General features: G+C 60.5%; 1 protein-coding gene across 1 annotated transcript; it reads right to left on the bottom strand.

Moving 5' to 3' along the window:
• Positions 1-893: 893 nt before the first annotated feature.
• LOC122547431 (uncharacterized) lies at positions 894-8,504 on the bottom strand. The gene is made up of 5 exons (XM_043686053.2): positions 8,357-8,504; positions 8,034-8,267; positions 7,346-7,368; positions 7,137-7,252; positions 894-3,061 (listed from the first exon to the last, which is right to left on the bottom strand). Exons 2-5 carry the CDS (start codon positions 8,217-8,219, stop codon positions 1,662-1,664), a joined length of 1,725 nt encoding a protein of 574 aa, XP_043541988.2. The 5' UTR covers positions 8,220-8,267; positions 8,357-8,504; the 3' UTR covers positions 894-1,661.
• Between the last annotated feature and the right edge of the window lie 11,657 nt (positions 8,505-20,161).

Genomic DNA, 20,161 nt, shown 5'->3' with positions numbered 1-20,161 from the left:
ACGCGACTCCAGACACTTATTTTTTTTAAAATCGTCTTTTACAAATGTTTTTGGTTCCAATTCATTCTCAGAACGTGGGGGTTGCTGGCTTAGCCAACGCCAACTGCCCGTCCCGAATTAGGTTAACAGTCGGGCACATTGCTGGGGGGGGGGGGGGGGGGGGGGGGGGGGGTTGAGAGTCACGTGGAGATTCTGAACACAATTTCCAGATGGACAATCAGTGCTGGCCTAGCATTCCTGTGAATGGGTTGGAAATATTGAAAAGAAAAATTACACCAAGGGTATTAAGCAGGAGAGAGTTCAGAAACGCTTTCCCAGGATGTTGCCGGGTACACAAGGTTTGAGTTATAAAGATAGGCTGGGACTGTTTTCCCTGGAGCCGAGGAGGTTGAGGGGTGACCTCGTAGAGGTTTCTAAAATCATGAGGGGCATGGAGAAGGGGAATAGCAGATGTCTTTTCCCCATGGTGGGAGACTTCAAAACTAGGGGGCGTATTTTTAAGGTGAGAGGAGAGAGATTTAAAATGACATGAGGGTTTTTCATCCACACAGTGGTTCACGTGTGGAATGAACTAACTAAGGAAGTGGTGGATGCAGGTACAGTTACAACGTTTAAAAAATACATTTGGACAAAAAATGTTCAGAGGGATATGGGCCAAACGCAGGCAGGTGGGACTAGTTTAGTTTGACAACATAGTCGGCATGGACTGGTTGGGCCGAAGGGTCTGTTTCCATGCTGTATGACCCTGTGATATTTCTTTATTTCAACAAGGTATGCCGTTCGAAGGGGGAAACGACTTTGACAGACTCCTCTTTGTTGAGCTACAGGAGGAGTAGTGTGAGAGCGCAGCCATTTAATATTGGATTGTGGCTGGGGGTGGTCGTTGGGCGAGTGTGGGTCTCCATGGGGGAGTGGGCAACGAGAAAGGGCATCATCAGAAGTTAGCTGCTCTCATTGCTTCAATCTAGATTTGAATGGGGAGGGGGAAGGAAGGAGGGGGAAGCAAACCCCCCCCCCCCCCGCCCCACCTTCACATTTTAAAGACCGCATTGCCTTTAACAGGTTGTGCTTGTTAACGTTCAGTAGACCACATAGCTGCTTTCCTGATGGAACAAAAGACAGTACATGTATTCACAATGGTGTCTTCTTTTTCCATCTCGCTGTACAAAATGTAAATAAAAAAACCATGGATGCTTTGGGGTTGGCAGGGGGAGTCTATCCAAAAGAGACACTGAGGAGTGTGTGATAGACAGTGTAGTGTCCTTATCTTAGATCTAGGAGGCCTGAGTTCACATCCCGTCTCCTCTAGAGATATGCAATAATTGGGTTAAGACGAAAATTCAATTGGCCTTGTTGGGGCTTTCCTAGTGGTGGTGGAGGAGGAGGGGAATCCCTGCAGTGTGGAAGCAGGCCATTTGGCCCATCGGGTCGTTCCCCCCCACCCCTCCCAAGGGCATTCCACCCAAACCAACCCTATCCCTGGCATCGTGCATTTCCCATGGCCCCCCTACCTAGCCTGCACATCCCTGCACACTATGGGGCAATTGTTCACGGCCAATCCACCTATCTTCGGACTGCGGGAGGAAACTGGAGCACCCAGAGGAAACCCACGCGGACACTGGGAGGACAAGCAAGCTGCGCGTGGGAGGCAAGGCCAGGGTCTAGCGTGAGAGGTAGGACCAGTTTGACCAAACAAAGCCAGCCATGCCCAGAGTGACCGCAGCCAGCTGAGCATGGGGCAGAAGGAGGGACCAGGCGCTGCAGTAACTCAGCGTGCCAGCCCAGAGCCAGCGGCTCCCAAAGCGGCCTGTTGTCCCAAGGACGAGCCCAGCAGCGCCCAGCAGGACCCAGCACAATCCGGTCAGCGGCCGGGCGCTCAGGAGCAACACAGACAGGCCGAAGTAGCCATGGACACCGCAGCACCACCAGCAGATCTCGGCCCCGGGCCTGTGGCCCGCCACGGTCAGACACAGCCCGGCATATCCCAGTAGGCCACAGCATATCCACCAGGACCACACCTCTGAGTCCGCCAGCCAAAGCAATCCCAGCAGGGCCATCGAGCCAGGAGCCAGCGCCAGGCCTGAGCGGGTGCTATGGGCCAGCATTAAGCCGCCCAGGCTCAGTGCTAGGCAACAGGCCCCAAGGTGCCTGGCGTAGGCTAGCACCAGGCACCAGAGCCCGGCGTAGGCCAGAACCCCGCAGGAGGCCCGGCAAACCTCCACTGCCAGGCTCTCACCGCCATCCAGCAGGCACCAGCTCCAGGCCGCAAGCCCCATTATGGCACAGCAGGCCAGGTAGCTCTCGGCCAGGCACCCGGGAGCCAGCAGCCCGAGTGCCAACAGCAGTGCCAGGCACAACCAGGCCTGAGGGCCCGGCCCGGGAGGTGGGCACTGGGGAAAGTGGGCCCCCTCCGCGCCAGGGATAGTAGCACTATCCCCTGACTGGCACTGTGCGCAGGGGCAGGCTTCCCCATCTGCCCCCCCACTGGGGGCGGGGGCAGCCAGTGGGTTGAGCAGCCGCAGTGGCTCAGAGGGGGAGGCCCCTGCACGGTCGTGGCCCAGGCTGAAGAAGGGGTAGAGCCTCCCCTCAAAGGGGCAGCCCTGGAAGGTGTGGAGGTGGCGCAGGCTGTCGGCGTCATAGAAGGAGAGCCGCCCACCACCGTAGTCCAGGTAGACGCCAATCACCCGTGGCCAGTTGCCACCGGCAACGGTGGGCCGCAGCTCCCTGAGCGGCACGGAGAAGGCCGTGTACCGGCCGCCCTGCCTCAGGCCCATGGCCCAGTAGCCGTTGGGAGGGGACAGCAGGATGTCCCCCCACCTGGGCACTCGCTCAGATGCCACTCCCAGTGTCCAGCTTGTGCGGCCTGCCACCCTCACCTCCCAGTAGTGACACCCCGAGTCAAAGCCCCGCGATGCCAGGACGCACGGGCACGGATTGTATCGCCGCGGGTCGTCTTCGGGCACCGGGCCCCTCTGGGCAGCCCACTCCACGCCGGTGAGGTCGGGGGTCAGACGGAGCCATGGGCTGGCCGTTTCGGGGTCAAAGGTCAGCGGGGTCAGCCCTGCAGCAACAACAACCACACGGGGTGGGGAGAGAGAGAGAGAGAGAGAGAGAGAGATGTTAAAGTCAAAGTCCGTCCATCAATAAAGGGGCAGATCCCCATCGTTCAGAAATTTAAAAAACCATTTCCGCCCAACACACAAGAAACAGAACGTTTATAAATATTGGGGTTTAATATGGAGATGGGGAAGGGAAGTAGAAGGCGGTTATCAGGGAGGGAAGATAGCGTTGCTTCAAAGTGTGGTCAGGTACTGACAGCTTTTTAATGCGGTTCTGAAGGTCAGTGAGCTCTAATGGGTTGGTGGCTCAGTAGTTAGCACCACCCCCTCACGGCACCAGGGACCTGGGTTCAATTCCAGCCTCGGGCAACTGTCCGTGTGGAGTTTGCACATTCTCCCCGTGTCTGCGTGGGTTTCCTCTGGTTTTCTCCCACAGTCCAAAGATGTGCAGGTCAGAGTGGATTGGAAATTATCCATAGTGTGGTAGGCTAGGTGGATGAGTCACGGGAAATGCGGGGCTACATGGCTGGGGCTGGGTGGAATACTATTTGGATGGTCAGTATGGACACAAAGGGCCGAATAGCCTGCCTCCACACTAGTAGGGATTGTAACATTAACTCTGACTTTTTTTTTTAAAATATAGGATCCCTATAAAATATAGAAGCCCTTCGGTCCAACAAGTCCACACCGACCCCTCTGAAGAGTAACTCACCCAGACCCATTCCCCTGACCAATCCACCTAACCTACACATCCCTGAACACTGTGGACAACGGAACATGGTCAATCCACCCTGACCTGTACATCTTTGGACTGTGGGAGGAAAGCCACGCAGACACGGGGAGGATGTGCAAACTCCACACAGCCAATCGCCCAAGGCTGGAATTGAACCCGGGTCCGTGGCGCAGTGAGGGGGAGGGGGGTGCTAACCAAGGCAGGCCTGCTGAGGTTTTCTAGCAATTTCGGTTTTATTTTGAATGCACAGTTTCCTTAATATTTTACAGTGGTCAGCTGGTGTGTGGCCACATATGCATCGGAGAATTGATCAGTTGGGAATCGATTATCAGTTGATAATGCTACAGTTTCAAAGATCAATCTTGTTCTCAATTATAGTCATCCTCATGTGTAAATGCTATGTGTAAGAAAAGACCGTCAAACTGAACAGATCTCTCAGTCCATTGCTCTATTCCTCCATTCTAACTGTTTTTAAATCATGTGTGGCAGAGGCTTGTACAATGACGACATTTAAAAGGGATCTGGATGGGTACATGAATAGGATGTGTTTAGAGGGATATGGGCCGGCTGCTGGCAAATGAGACTGGATTGGGTTGGGATATCTGATCGGCATGGACCAGTTGGACCGAAGGGTCTGTTCCTGTACTGTACATCTCTGTGACCCTTTTAAATGTCGCAATTGTACCAGTCTCCAGCAACTTCCTCTGGCAGCTCATTCCATACCTTCTGCGTGAAAATGTTGCCCCTTAGGTCCCTTTTATATCTTTCCCCTCTCACCCTAACCCTATGCCCACTAGTTCTGGATTCCCCCACCCCAGGGAAAAGGCCTTGTCTATTTACCCTATCCATGCCCCCTCATGGTTTTATAAACCTCTAAGGTCACTACTCAGCCTCAGATGCTCCAGGGATAAAAAAAAAAATCCAAGACTATCCTTTGACCGAAACCCTGTAATTCATTCACAGAATCCCAGCAGTGTGGAAGCAGGCCGTTCGGCCCGACTAGTCCACATCAACCCTCCAAAGAGCACCCCACCCAGACCCACCCCCGTCACACTGCATTTCCTGTGGCGAAACCATTCAGCCTACACTTCCCTGAACACTATTGGCCATTTAGTACAGTGAATCCACCCCAACGTGCACATCTTTGGACTGTGGGAGGAAACTCGAGCACTCGGAGAGAATGTACGAACTCCACACAGACAGTCGCCCGAGGGTGGGATCGAACCGGGGTCCCTGGTGCTGTGAGGCCACAGTGCTAACCACTGAGCCACCGTGCCACTGTAACGCCTCAGGATTCCGCCAGCAGGGCCCCTTCCTCAGAGATAGGAGGCCTCGCGATGCCACCTCCGAACGGGGTCGCTGGGAAAACAGCCACTCCACTCTCCCTGGGCCCACTTCCCATAATCCCCGGGGTGAGGCCAAAACGACGGCAGCGTTTACAAATGGTCAACGGGAGGAGCCAACCCCCACCCTGCCCCGGGGTAACAACTGCAGCCAAGTAGTGCCCCCAGAGGATCCCCTCCAGCACCCCACTCCTACCCTCAGACTGCCGGCCTGGATCTTCCAGGCAGGGGGTCACAGGCGCCATGTTTCCGACCCATTCACCTCGTGGGGGGGGGGGGGGGGGGGAGGGGAGGGGAGGGAGCTGCTCGAGAAACCATCAGAGCTTAGGCAGAGAGTTGACCTTACCAAAGCATACAGGATTCTGTGGAGAGTTGAGAGGATGGCTCCCCCTTAGGGCTCTCCCATTTAGGTTGGAGATGGAGATGGAGTCCAACCAGTCCATACCGACCACGATCCAAACTAAACCAGTTCCACCTGCCTGCTCCTTGCCCTAATCCCTCCATCTTTCCTATTCCTGTACTTACCCAAATGTCTTTTAAATGGTTTGGGACTGTACCCGCTTCCACCACTTCCTCAGGACGGTCATTCCACACGTGAACCACCCTCTGTGTAAAACATTTGCCCCTCGTGTCTTTTTTAAAATCGCTCCCCTCTGACCTTGAAATGTGTCCCCTCGTCTTGAAATTCCCCAAAAGGCAACTACTTTTAACCCTGTCGATACCTCTCGTGAGGAGAGGGTTTTTTCCCCCCTGCTGGCAGTGGGAGGTTGAGGTTCTGGAATAAGATAAGTGGAGATGGGGGTCAATCGGTCCTTGACTAACAAGGGACTCAAAACGCTGGAAAGTGGAATCATAGAGTCCCGCCCAGTGCGGGAAGAGGCCATTTGGCCCATCAGGTCTGCGCCGAACCTCCGCAGAGCATCCCACGCAACCCCGCCCTGTCCCTGTAACCCCGCATTTCCCATGGCTAGCTCAGCTAGCCTGCACACTACGGGCAACTTAGCAGGCCAATCAACCTAACCTATACATCCCTGGGCACCATGGGCAATTTCCCACGGCCTATTCACCCTGACCTGCACATCTTTGGACTGTGGGAAGAAACCAGAGCATCCGGAGGAAACGCACACAGACACGGGGAGAATGTGCAAACTCCACACAGACAGTCGCCCGAGGCTGGAATTGAACTCGGGTCCCTGGTGCCGGGAGGCAGCAGTGCTAACCACTGAGCCGCCAAGTCAAGATTAGATTCCCCCCAGTGTGGAAACAGGCCCTTCGGCCTAACCGTCCAAACCGACCCTCCGAAGAGTAGCCCACCCAGACCCACTTCCCTCTGACTATTGCACCTAACACTACGGGGAATTTAGCATGGCCAATTCACCCTGACCTGCACATCTTTGGATTGTGGGAGGAAACCGGAGCACCCGGAGGAAACCCACACAGACACGGGGAGAACGTGCAAACTCCACACAGACACGGGGAGAACGTGCAAACTCCACACAGACACGGGGAGAACGTGCAAACTCCACACAGACAGTCCCGCGAGGCTGGAATCGAACCTTGGAGCTGTGAGGCAGCAGTGCTAACCACTGAGCCATCGTGCTGCCCAAGGGCCTATCCACCCTGACCTGCACATCTTTGAACTGTGGGAGGAAACCGGAGCACCCGGGAGGAAACCCACGCAGACACGGGGAGAATAAAAAAAAAAAATCAAGGACCAAAGTTTGAAGCAGCCAAGTTCTTATGGGACTGGTAGAGCTGACCCAGTCCTGCCGTATCCCCTCACTCAAGGACGAGCTACACCATTCCATTGGAGGCACGTCCGAGAGGTTTAACAGAGGCAATCAACTGGCCGGGCTTACACCCACTGGAACTTTGAGGTCCAAGAGGAGATTTTACTGAAACTTGAGTTGCTGAGCAGCCCTGAACAGGTCAATGTGGAGACACTATAAAAGGGACGCTGTCAGGTCATTCGTACAAATGCTAATTCTTCAAACAATTTACCTGGTTTGATGACTTTCCCCAGATCCTGCCACACACTGTACTGCAAAGGGCCTTTCAATATTTCCAGCGAGGGGTCTTCAGATGTATCTTCAAGTGCCTTATAGTCTTCCAGACCCCTGCAGATAGGAAAACATGTCAACATTTCTGAAGCAAAAGGGCTGTCCATTATTTAATCTCTTTGGATGTCCTTGCAGTAATAAAGTACATACCTTAGCTTTAGACTGCTCAATCCCTGCAAAAATAAAGAATACGATTATTCAAACCCATATTATTTAAGCAATGGGCAACGAATGCTCACCTCACTAGTGATGTCCACTTCCCTTGAAAGAATAAACTAAAGGCTTGACATTTTCCGAAATATTCAGTCTGGACACCACAGTCCCTTTGCGAGACAACCTCAACAACATGTGGGCGGTTTGCAAGCAATTAATCTGAACTTTAACCAAATACTTGATACAGACTGAAGTGTGTGTGTGCATGTAATGTTAACACAAGCACACACACACACACACATACACCAGTCTGTAACAATAACACACAAACATGCCAGTCTGTAACATTAACACTCACTCACACACCAGCTTGTAACATCAACACGCACACACGACCACGCACTACTCTGTAACATTAACACACGCACCAGTGTGTAACATTAACACACACGCACACACAGATACACACACATGCCAGTCTGTAACATTAACATACACACACACGCACACCAGTCTGTAACATTAACGCATGAGCACGTGCCAGTCTGTAACATTAACACACAAACACATATGCCAGTCTGGACCATTACCACACACACGCCAGTCTGTATCATGAGTCCCATTCTCACCACATGGCTATCATATCAAAAGTCTGCAGTTGAAATACTATTTCCCCATCCTATACCTGCAGGAATTTCACATCATCCTCCTCCGCCATCTCTTCTTTTCTCTTTACAATATCTGCTGTCACAGATGACAATGCTTCCTGGATCTCACCCAGTCTCGCTTCCATCTCCTTCGCCATGGTTTCTGACCTGGCCTCCAGTTTTTCCACCAAACCTCGCTCCTTTCTCTCCATGAACTGGCCCATCTCAGCGAAGCACTGCTTAATGTGCTTTAACTCAGTCACAAACGTCTCCTGGAAGGGACAGAGAGGACCCTGGTTTTATAACACTGGGGACAAATCCCTCAGGGCCAAGGGGGAGCGATAACATCTGCCACACTTACTTGCACTCCGGAGATGTTGCGTTTCTGTTTCTGTTGAACCTCGGTTAATCTTCTCTCATTCTCCTCCAGTTTACCCAAGAATTCCTTCAGTGCATCCTGCAATCAAAACAGGACCTGATCAAATAAAACCACATTGTGGGCCCGAATGGAGACAATCAACAACACAAGGCCAGCACACCATGGATTCCAAACTTCACAGACCCGGGCTGTACACCTCCCCTGGGCCACCATGCTGAAGGCATTGGAGCACAAGTAGGCCATTCAGCCCATTGAGTCTGTTCCACCATCCAATGGCTGTAATCCTCAACTCCATTTTCCCTGCCTTTTCCCCGTAACCCTTGATTCCATTGACCGATTAAAAATGAGCAAGGGCTTATGCCCAAAATGTCGATTCCCCTGCTCCTCGGATGCTGCCCTGACCTGCTGCGCTTTTCCAGCACCGCCCTCTTGAATCTGATCTCCAGCATCGGCAGTCCTCATTTTCTCCCGATTAAAAATCTCTCTCTCAGCCTTGGGTATACTGAATGACCCAACTTCGCTAGCCCCATGCGGTAGAGCAGATTCAATACACTAAGGGGTAGAAAACTCCACACCTCTGTCTTCGATATTTTGACCCCTTACTCTGAGGAGATGCCCACTGGTCCACAATTCTTCCACAAGGGGGAAACAGCCTTCCCAAACCCACCCTCTCGAGTCCCCTGAGAATCTGTATCTGTGTCATCTGCCTGTCTGTTACAGTGCACAGTATCTGTGTAATCTGCCTGTCTGTTACAGTGCACAGTATCTGTGTAATCTGCCTGTCTGTTACAGTGCACAGTATCTGTGTAATCTGCCTGTCTGTTACAGTGCACAGTATCTGTGTAATCTGCCTGTCTGTTACAGTGTACAGTATCTGTGTCATCTGCCTGTCTGTTACAGTGTACAGTATCTGTGTAATCTGCCTGTCTGTTACAGTGTACAGTATCTGTGTCATCTGCCTGTCTGTTACAGTGCACAGTATCTGTGTAATCTGCCTGTCTGTTACAGTGCACAGTATCTGTGTAATCTGCCTGTCTGTTACAGTGTACAGTATCTGTGTCATCTGCCTGTCTGTTACAGTGCACAGTATCTGTGTAATCTGCCTGTCTGTTACAGTGCACAGTATCTGTGTAATCTGCCTGTCTGTTACAGTGCACAGTATCTGTGTAATCTGCCTGTCTGTTACAGTGCACAGTATCTGTGTAATCTGCCTGTCTGTTACAGTGCACAGTATCTGTGTAATCTGCCTGTCTGTTACAGTGTACAGTATCTGTGTAATCTGCCTGTCTGTCTGTTACAGTGTACAGTATCTGTGTAATCTGCCTGTCTGTCTGTTACAGTGTACAGTATCTGTGTAATCTGCCTGTCTGTTACAGTGTACAGTATCTGTGTAACCTGCCTGTCTGTTACAGTGTACAGTATCTGTGTAATCTGCCTGTCTGTTACAGTGTACAGTATCTGTGTAATCTGCCTGTCCGTCTGGCAGCATCTGTGCAGAGAAACCGAGTTACCGTTTCAGCTCCAGGGACACATCCTCAGAGCCTTCTTCCATCCCCCAAGGCGAAACATTAACTCGGATTTCTCTCCACAGCTGCTGTCAGACCTGCTGAGCTTTTCCAGCAATTTCCATTTGCCTTTCCGATTTACAGCACCCGCAGTTCTTTAGGATTTTTGTATTATGTTTCAATTAGGTCGCCTCTTGTTCTTCAAAAACTCTTTACTCATGCCGCCTTTATTGCAAGGGGATTGGAGTACAGAAATAGAGTACAACGCTTTTCATTGTATAGTGCTTTGATGAAACCCAATCTGGATTGCTGTGTGTTGATTGGGTCCCCTTATCAAAGGCTGTATATCTACACATTGGAAGTGACAGTGAAATTAGCCCCTGGGTGTTACGCAGACGAAACTGGGAATACACTCTCTGAAGCCCAGACTTGTTGACATATACAACACACTCCTCACTGTGCCCTTGGATGGTGCCTGACCTTTGACAGCCCCATGATTGTTTCTGTTGAGTCGCTCACAATTGAGAGAGTGAGAGAGAGAGAGCCAGAGAGAGCGAGACAGAGAGCGAGACAGACAGAGAGAAAGCGACAGACAGACAAAGTGAGAGAGAGGGAGACAGACAAAGTGAGAGAGAGGGAGACAGACAAAGTGAGAGAGAGGGAGACAGACAAAGTGAGAGAGAGGGAGACAGACAGAAGGCTGCAGAGCATCCCAAACGGACTCATGGCTGCAGGCTATAGAAACGTTTCCCTCCCCTCTACTCCAACTCAGGCAGAGTCAGACAGCACACAAACTGACCCTTCGGTCCAACCAGGCCATACTGAACACTATCCCAAACTGAGCCAGTCAAACCTGCCTGCTCCTGGCCCATATCCCACCAAACCTTTCCTATTTACACAGATAACAGACAGGCAGATTACACAGATACTGTACACTGTAACAGACATTACACACAGACAGTCCCTCACACAGAAACAGACACCCTTTCCCCAGACACACACACCCCCTCCACCCACAGACACACTCCCTCACACAGAAACAGACACCCTTCTCCCCCACACACACAGACACACTCCCTCACAGACACCCCCCCCACACACACACCCTTTCCCCAGATACAGACACCCCCCTCACACACAAACACCCACACAGACACCCCCACATACAGACACCCCCCTCACACACAAACACCCACACAGACACCCTCACGCACAGATACACCCACACAGACACCCCCACCCACACACAGACACCCCCCCACACCCCCCCCACACAGACACCCCCACCCACACACAGACACCCCCCCACACAGACACCCCCACTCACACACAGACACCCCCCCACACCCCACCCACACAGACACCCCCACCCACACACAGACACCCCCCCACACCCCCACCCACACAGACACCCCCACCCACACACAGACACCCCCCCCACACAGACACCCCCACCCACACACAGACACCCCCCCCACACCCCCACCCACACAGACACCCCCACCCACACACAGACACCCCCCCCACACCCCCACCCACACACAGACACCCCCACCCACACACAGACACCCCCCCCACACCCCCACCCACACAGACACCCCCCCCACACACAGACACCCCCCCCACACCCCCACCCACACAGACACCCCCACACACACACAGACACCACCCCCACACCCCCACCCACACAGACACCCCCACCCACACACAGACACCCCCCCCCACACCCCCACCCACACACAGACAACCCCACCCACACCCCCACCCACACAGACACCCCCACCCACACACAGACACCCCCCCCACACCCCCACCCACACAGACACCCCCACCCACACAGACACCCCCACCCACACAGACACCCCCCCCACACCCCCACCCACACAGACACCCCCACCCACACACAGACACCCCCCCTCACACCCCAACCCACACAGACACCCCCACCCACACACAGACACCCCCCCCACACCCCCACCCACACAGACACCCCCACACACACACAGACACCCCCCCACACAGACACCCCCACCCACACACAGACACCCCCCCCCCACACACAGACACCTCCACCCCCACCCCCCCACACAGACACCCCCACCCACACACAGACACCCCCCCCACACACAGACACCCCCACCCCCACCCCCAACCACACACAGACACCCCCACCCACACACCCCCACCCCCACCCCCACCCACACACAGACACCCCCACCCCCACCCCCACAGACACCCCCACCCCCACCCACACAGACACCCCCACCCCCACCCACACAGACACCCCCACCCCCACCCACAGACACCCCCACCCCCACCCACACACACCCCCACCCCCACCCACACACACCCCCACCCCCACCCACACACAGACACCCCCACCCACACACAGACACCCACACCCAGACAGACACCCACACCCACACCCCCACCCAGACAGACACCCCCACCCACACACAGACACACCCCCCCACACCCCCCACCCACACAGACACCCCCACCCACACACAGGCACCCCCCCCACACCCCCACCCACACAGACACCCCCACCCACACCCCCACCCACACAGACACCCCCACCCACACACAGACACCCCCGCCACACACAGACACCCCCCCACACCCCCACCCACACAGACACCCGCACCCACACACAGACACCCCCCCCACAACCCCACCCACACAGACACCCCCCCACACCCCCACCCACACAGACACCCCCACCCACTCACAGACACCCCCCCCACAACCCCACCCACACAGACACCCCCCCTCACACCCGCACCCACACAGACACCCCCACCCACACACAGACACCCCCACCCACACACAGACACCCACACACCCCCACCCACACACACCCCCACCCACACACCCCCACCCACCCCCACCCACACACACCCACACACACCCCCACCCACACACACCCCCACCCACACACAGACACCCCCCTCACACCCCCACCCACACACACCCCCCTCACACCCCCACCCACACAGACCGCCCCACCCACACACAGACACCCCCCCTCACACCCCCACCCACACAGACACCCCCACCCACACACAGACACCCCCCTCACACCCCCACCCACACAGACACCCCCCTCACACCCCCACAGACACCCCCCCCTCCACACCCCCACCCACACACAGATCCCACCCCTCACACCCCCACAGACACCCCCCCTCACACCCCCCCCACACCCCCACCCACACACAGACACCCCCCCTCACCCCCACCCACAGACACAGACACCCCCCTCACACCCCCACAGACACCCCCCCCTCACCCCCACCCACAGACACAGACACCCTCCCCCTCACCCCCACCCACAGACACAGACACCCCCCCCCTCACCCACAGACACAGACACCCCCCCCTCACCCCCACCCACAGACACAGACACCCCCCCCCTCACCCCCACCCACAGACACAGACACCCCCCCCCTCACACCCCCACAGACACCCCCCCTCACCCCCACCCACAGACACAGACACCCCCCCTCACAGACACAGACACCCCCTCACCCCCACCCACAGACACAGACACCCCCCCTCACACCCCCACAGACACCCCCCCTCACCCCCACCCACAGACACCCCCCCCTCACCCCCACCCACAGACACCCCCCCTCACCCCCACCCACAGACACAGACACCCCCCCTCACACCCCCACAGACAACCCCCCCTCACCCCCACCCACAGACACAGACACCCCCCCTCACACCCCCACAGACAACCCCCCCTCACCCCCACCCACAGACACAGACACGCCCACCCTCACCCCCACCCACAGACACAGACACCCCCACCCACAGACACAGACACCCCCCCGCTCACCCCCACCCACAGACACAGACACCCCCCCTCACACCCCCACAGACACCCCCCCTCACCCCCACCCACAGACACCCCCCCTCACCCCCACCCACAGACACAGACACCCCCCCGCACCCCCACCCACAGACACAGACACCCCCCCGCACCCCCACCCACAGACACAGACACCCCCCCGCACCCCCACCCACAGACACAGACACCCCCCCTCACCCCCACCCACAGACACAGACACCCCCCCTCACACCCCCACAGACAACCCCCCCCACCCCCACCCACAGACACCCCCCCTCACCCCCACCCACAGACACCCCCCTCTCACCCCCACCCACAGACACAGACACCCCCCTGCACCCCCACCCACAGACACAGACACCCCCCCTCACCCCCACCCACAGACACAGACACCCCCCCTCACACCCCCACAGACAACCCCCCCTCACCCCCACCCACAGACACAGACACCCCCACCCTCACCCCCACCCACAGACACAGACACCCCCACCCTCACCCCCACCCACAGACACAGACACCCCCCCTCACCCTCACCCACAGACACAGACACCCCCCCTCACACCCCCACAGACACCCCCCTCACACCCCCACAGACACCCCCCCTCACACCCCCACAGACACCCCCCCTCACACCCCCACAGACACCCCCCCTCACACCCCCACAGACAACCCCCCCTCACCCCCACCCACAGACACAGACACCCCCACCCTCACCCCCACCCACAGACACAGACACCCCCCCTCACCCTCACCCACAGACACAGACACCCCCCCTCACACCCCCACAGACACCCCCCCTCACACCCCCACAGACACCCCCCCTCACCCCCACCCACAGACACAGACATCCCCCCTCACCCACAGACACAGACACCCCACCCTCAACCCCACCCACAGACACAGACACCCCCCTCCCTCAACCCCACCCACAGACACAGACACCCCCCTCCCTCAACCCCACCCACAGACACAGACACCCCCCTCCCTCAACCCCACCCACAGACACAGACACCCCCCTCCCTCAACCCCACCCACAGACACAGACACCCCCCTCCCTCACCCCCACCCACAGACACAGACACCCCCCTCCCTCACCCCCACCCACAGACACAGACACCCCCCCTCACCCCCACCCACAGACACAGACACCCCCCCCTCACCCCCACCCACAGACACAGACACCACCACCCCCACACCCCCACCCACAGACACAGACACCCCCACCCACAGACACAGACACCCCCCCTCACCCCCACCCCACAGACACAGACACCCCCCCCTCAGCCCCACAGACAACCCCCCCCACCCCCACCCACAGACACCCCCCCTCACACCCCCACAGACAACCCCCCCCTCACCCCACCCCACAGACACAGACACCCCCCCTCACCCCCACCCACAGACACAGACACCCCCCCTCACCCCCACCCACAGACACAGACACCCCCCCTCACCCCCACCTCACCCCCACCCCCACCCACAGACACAGACACCCCCCCCACCCCCAACCACAGACAGACACCCACCCCAACCCCCACCCACAGACACAGACACCCCCCCTCACCCCCACCCACAGACACCCCCACCCACAGACACCCCCACCCACAGACACCCCACCCCCCTCACACCCCACCCACAGACACCCCCACCCCCCTCACACCCCCACCCCCCTCACACCCCCACCCACAGACACCCCCACCCCCCTCATACCCCAACCCCCCTCACACCCCCACCCACAGACACCCCCCACCCACAGACACCCCCACCCACAGACACCCCCACCCCCCTCACACCCCCACCCACAGACACCCCCACCCACAGACACCCCCACCCCCCTCACACCCCCACCCACAGACACCCCCCACCCACAGACACCCCCACCCCCCTCACACCCCCACCCACAACACAGACACCCCACCCCCCCCTCACACCCCCACCCACAGACACCCCCACCCACACAGACACCCCCACCCACAGACACCCCCACCCACAGACACCTCCACCCCCCTCACACCCCCACCCCCCCTCACACCCCCACCCACAGACACCCCACCCCCCCTCACATCCCCACCCACAGACACCCCCACCCCCCTCACACCCCCACCCACAGACACCCCCACCCCCCTCACACCCCAACCCCCCTCACACCCCCACCCACAGACACCCCCACCCACAGACACCCCCACCCCCCTCACACCCCCACCCACAGACACCCCCACCCACAGACACCCCCACCCCCCTCCACACCCCCCACCCACAGACACCCCCACCCCCCTCACACCCCCACCCACAGACACCCCCACCCACAGACACCTCCACCCCCCTCACACCCCCACCCCCCTCACACCCACACCCACAGACACCCCCCACCCCCCTCACACCCCCCACCCACAGACACCCCCACCCCCCTCACACCCCAACCCCCCTCACACCCCCCACCCACAGACACCCCCACCCACAGACACCCCCACCCCCCTCACACCCCCACCCACAGACACCCCCACCCCACAGACACCCCCACCCCCCTCACACCCCCACCCACAGACACCCCCACCCCCCTCACACACCACCCACAGACACCCCCACCCCCCTCACACCCCCACCCACAGACACCCCCACCCCCCTCACACCCCCCACCCACAGACACCCCCACCCCCCTCACACCCCCACCCACAGACACCCCCCACCCCCCACACACCCCCACCCACAGACACCCCCACCCCCCTCACACCCCCATCCACAGACACCCCCATCCACAGACACCCCCATCCACAGACACCCCACCCCCCTCACACCCCCACCCACAGACACCCCCACCCCCCTACACACCCCCACCCACAGACACCCCCACCCCCCTCACACCCCCACCCACAGACACCCCCCACCCCCCTCACACCCCCACCCACAGACACCCCCACCCCCCTCACACCCCACCCACAGACACCCCCACCCCCCCTCACACCCCCACCCACAGACACCCCCACCCCCCCTCACACCCCCACCCACAGACACCCCCACCCACCTCACACCCCCACCCACAGACACCCCCACCCCCCCTCACACCCCCATCCACCACAGACACCCCCCCATCCACAGACACCCCCATCCACAGACACCCCCACCCCCCTCACACCACACCCACAGACACCCCCACCCCCCTCTCACCCCCACCCACAGACACCCCCACCCCCCTCACACCCCCACCCACAGACACCCCCCACCCCCTCACACCCCCACCCACAGACACCCCCACCCCCCTCACACCCCCACCCACAGACACCCCCACCCCCCTCACACCTCCACCCACAGACACCCCCACCCCCCTCACACCCCCACCCACAGACACCCCCACCCCCCTCACACCCCCACCCACAGACACCCCACCCCCCTCACACCCCCACCACAGACACCCCCACCCCCCTCACACCCCCACCCACAGACACCCCATCCACAGACACCCCACCCCCCTCACACCCCCACCCCCCTCACACCCCCACCCCCAGACACCCCCACCCCCCTCACACCCCCACCCCCAGACACCCCCACCCCCCTCACACCCCCACCCCCAGACACCCCCACCCCCCTCACACCCCCACCCCCCTCACACCCCCACCCCCCAGACACCCCCACCCCCCTCACACCCCCACCCCCAGACACCCCCACCCCCCTCACACCCCCACCCCCAGACACCCCCCACCCCCCTCACATCCCCCACCCCAGACACCCCCACCCCCCTCACACCCCACCCCCAGACACCCCCACCCCCCTCACACCCCCACCCCCAGACACCCCCACCCCCCTCACACCCCCACCCCCAGACACCCCCACCCCCCTCACACCCCCACCCCCAGACACCCCCACCCCCCTCACACCCCCACCCCCCTCACACCCCACCCCCAGACACCCCCACCCCCCTCACACCCCCACCCCCAGACACCCCACCCCCAGACACCCCCACCCCCCTCACACCCCCACCCCCAGACACCCCCACCCCCCTCACACCCCCACCCCCAGACACCCCCACCCCCTCACACCCCCACCCCCAGACACCCCACCCCCTCACACCCCCACCCCCCTCACACCCCCACCCCCAGACACCCCCACCCCCCTCACACCCCCACCCCCCTCACACCCCCACCCCCAGACACCCCCACCCCCCTCACACCACCACCCCAGACACCACCACCCCCAGACACCACCACCCCCCAGACACCCCCACCCCCCTCACACCCCCACCCCCAGACACCACCACCCCCAGACACCCCCACCCCCCTCACACCCCCACCCCCAGACACCCCCACCCCCAGACACCCCCACCCCCCCTCACACCCCCCACCCCCTCACACCCCCACCCCCTCACACCCCCACCCCCAGACACCCCCCCCCCCTCACACCCCCACCCCCAGACACCCCCACCCCCCTCACACCCCCTCACCCCCCACCCCAGACACCCCCACCCCCCTCACACCCCCACCCCCAGACACCCCCACCCCCCTCACACCCCCAGACACCCCAACCCCCCTCACACCCCCACCCCAGACACCCCCACCCCCCTCACACCCCCACCCCCAGACACCCCCACCCCCCTCACACCCCCACCCCCAGACACCCCCACCCCCAGACACCCCCACCCCCCTCACACCCCCACCCCCAGACACCCCCCACCCCCTTCAACACCCCCACCCCCAGACACCCCCCACCCCCTCACACCCCCACCCCCAGACACCCCCACCCCCCTCACACCCCCATCCCCAGACACCCCCCACCCCCCTCACACCCCACCCCCCTCACACCCCCACCCCCCTCACACCCCCACCCCCAGACACCCCCACCCCCCTCACACCCCCACCCCCAGACACCCCCACCCCCCTCACACCCCCACCCCCCTCACACCCCCACCCCAGACACCCCCACCCACCCCCCTCACACCCCCACCCCCAGACACCCCCACCCCCCTCACACCCCCACCCCCCTCACACCCCCACCCCCCAGACACCCCCACCCCCCTCACACCCCCACCCCCCCTCACACCCCCACCCCCAGACACCCCCACCCCCCTCACACCCCCACCCCAGACACCCCCACCCCCTCACACCCCCACCCCCAGACACCCCCACCCCCCTCACACCCCCACTCCCAGACACCCCCCACCCCCCTCACACCCCCCACCCCCCTCACACCCCCCACCCCCCTCACACCCCCACCCCCCTCACACCCCCACCCCCAGACACCCCCACCCCCCTCACACCCCCCACCCCCCTCACACCCCCACCCCCCTCACACCCCCACCCCCAGACACCCCCACCCCAGACCCCCCACCCCCTCACACCCCACCCCCTCACACCCCCCACCCCCTCACACCCCCACCCCCAGACACCCCCACCCCCAGACACCCCCACCCCCCATCCCCAGACACCCCCACCCCCCTCACACCCCGATCCCCACCCCCACCCCCCCTCCACCCCCACACCCCGACACCCCCACCCCCCCCTCACACCCCACCCCCACCCCCCTCACACCCCGACCCCCACCCCCCTCACACCCCCAACCCCCTCACACCCCCACCCCCACCCACAGACACCCCCACCCCCCTCACACCCCCACCCCCACCCACAGACACCCCCACCCACAGACACCCCCACCCCACCCACCCCCAACCACAGACAGACACCCCCCTCACCCCCCCACACCACAGACACAGACACGCCCCCTCACCCCCACCCACAGACACAGACACGCCCCCTCACCCCCACCCACAGACACAGACACCCCCCCCTCACCCCCACCCACAGACACAGACACCCCCCCCTCACCCCCACCCACAGACACAGACACCCCCCCCCTCACCCCCACCCACAGACACAGACACCCCCCCTCACCCCCACCACAGACACAGACACCCCCCCTCACCCCACCCACTGACACAGACACCCCCCCCTCACCCCCACCCACAGACACAGACACCCCCCCCTCACCCCCACCCACAGGACAGACCAGCCCCCCCCTCACCCCCACCCACAGACAGACACCCCCCCTCACCCCCACCCACAGACAGACACCCCCCCCTCACCCCCACCCACAGACCAGACACCCCCCCCCTCACCCCCACCCACAGACACAGACACCCCCCCCCCTCACCCCCACCCACAGACACAGACACCCCCCCCCCTCACCCCCACCCACTGACACAGACACCCCCCCCTCACCCCCACCCACTGACACAGACACCCCCCCCTCACCCCCACCCACACACAGACACCCACCGCACCCTCACACCCCCACCCACAGACACAGACACCCCCCCCTCACCCCCCACCCACAGACACAAGACACCCCCCCTCAAACCCAACCACAGACACAGACACCCCCCACTCACCCCCAACCCACAGACACAGACACCCCGCCCTCACACCCCCCACAGACACC

This window comes from Chiloscyllium plagiosum, unplaced genomic scaffold (genome assembly GCF_037043375.1).
Source record: "Chiloscyllium plagiosum isolate Xiang-an unplaced genomic scaffold, Cpla_swu_hap1 HiC_scaffold_244, whole genome shotgun sequence".
Lineage (NCBI taxonomy): Eukaryota > Metazoa > Chordata > Chondrichthyes > Orectolobiformes > Hemiscylliidae > Chiloscyllium > Chiloscyllium plagiosum.
The sequence above is the reverse complement of the archived record's forward strand: the minus strand, read 5'-3'. Positions and strand labels throughout refer to the sequence as shown.

Bases quoted from the DNA above. Each gene is read 5' to 3' on its own strand.
- LOC122547431 (XM_043686053.2), bottom strand. From the start codon at position 8,219: ATGGGCCAGTTCATGGAGAGAAAGGAGCGAGGTTTGGTGGAAAAACTG. The intron at 7,253-7,345 runs GTATGTACTTTA...TCCTATCTGCAG, and splicing joins TTGAGCAGTCTAAAGCTAAG to GGGTCTGGAAGACTATAAGG. The intron at 3,062-7,136 runs GTAAATTGTTTG...TTGTTGCTGCAG, and splicing joins GGGGAAAGTCATCAAACCAG to GGCTGACCCCGCTGACCTTT.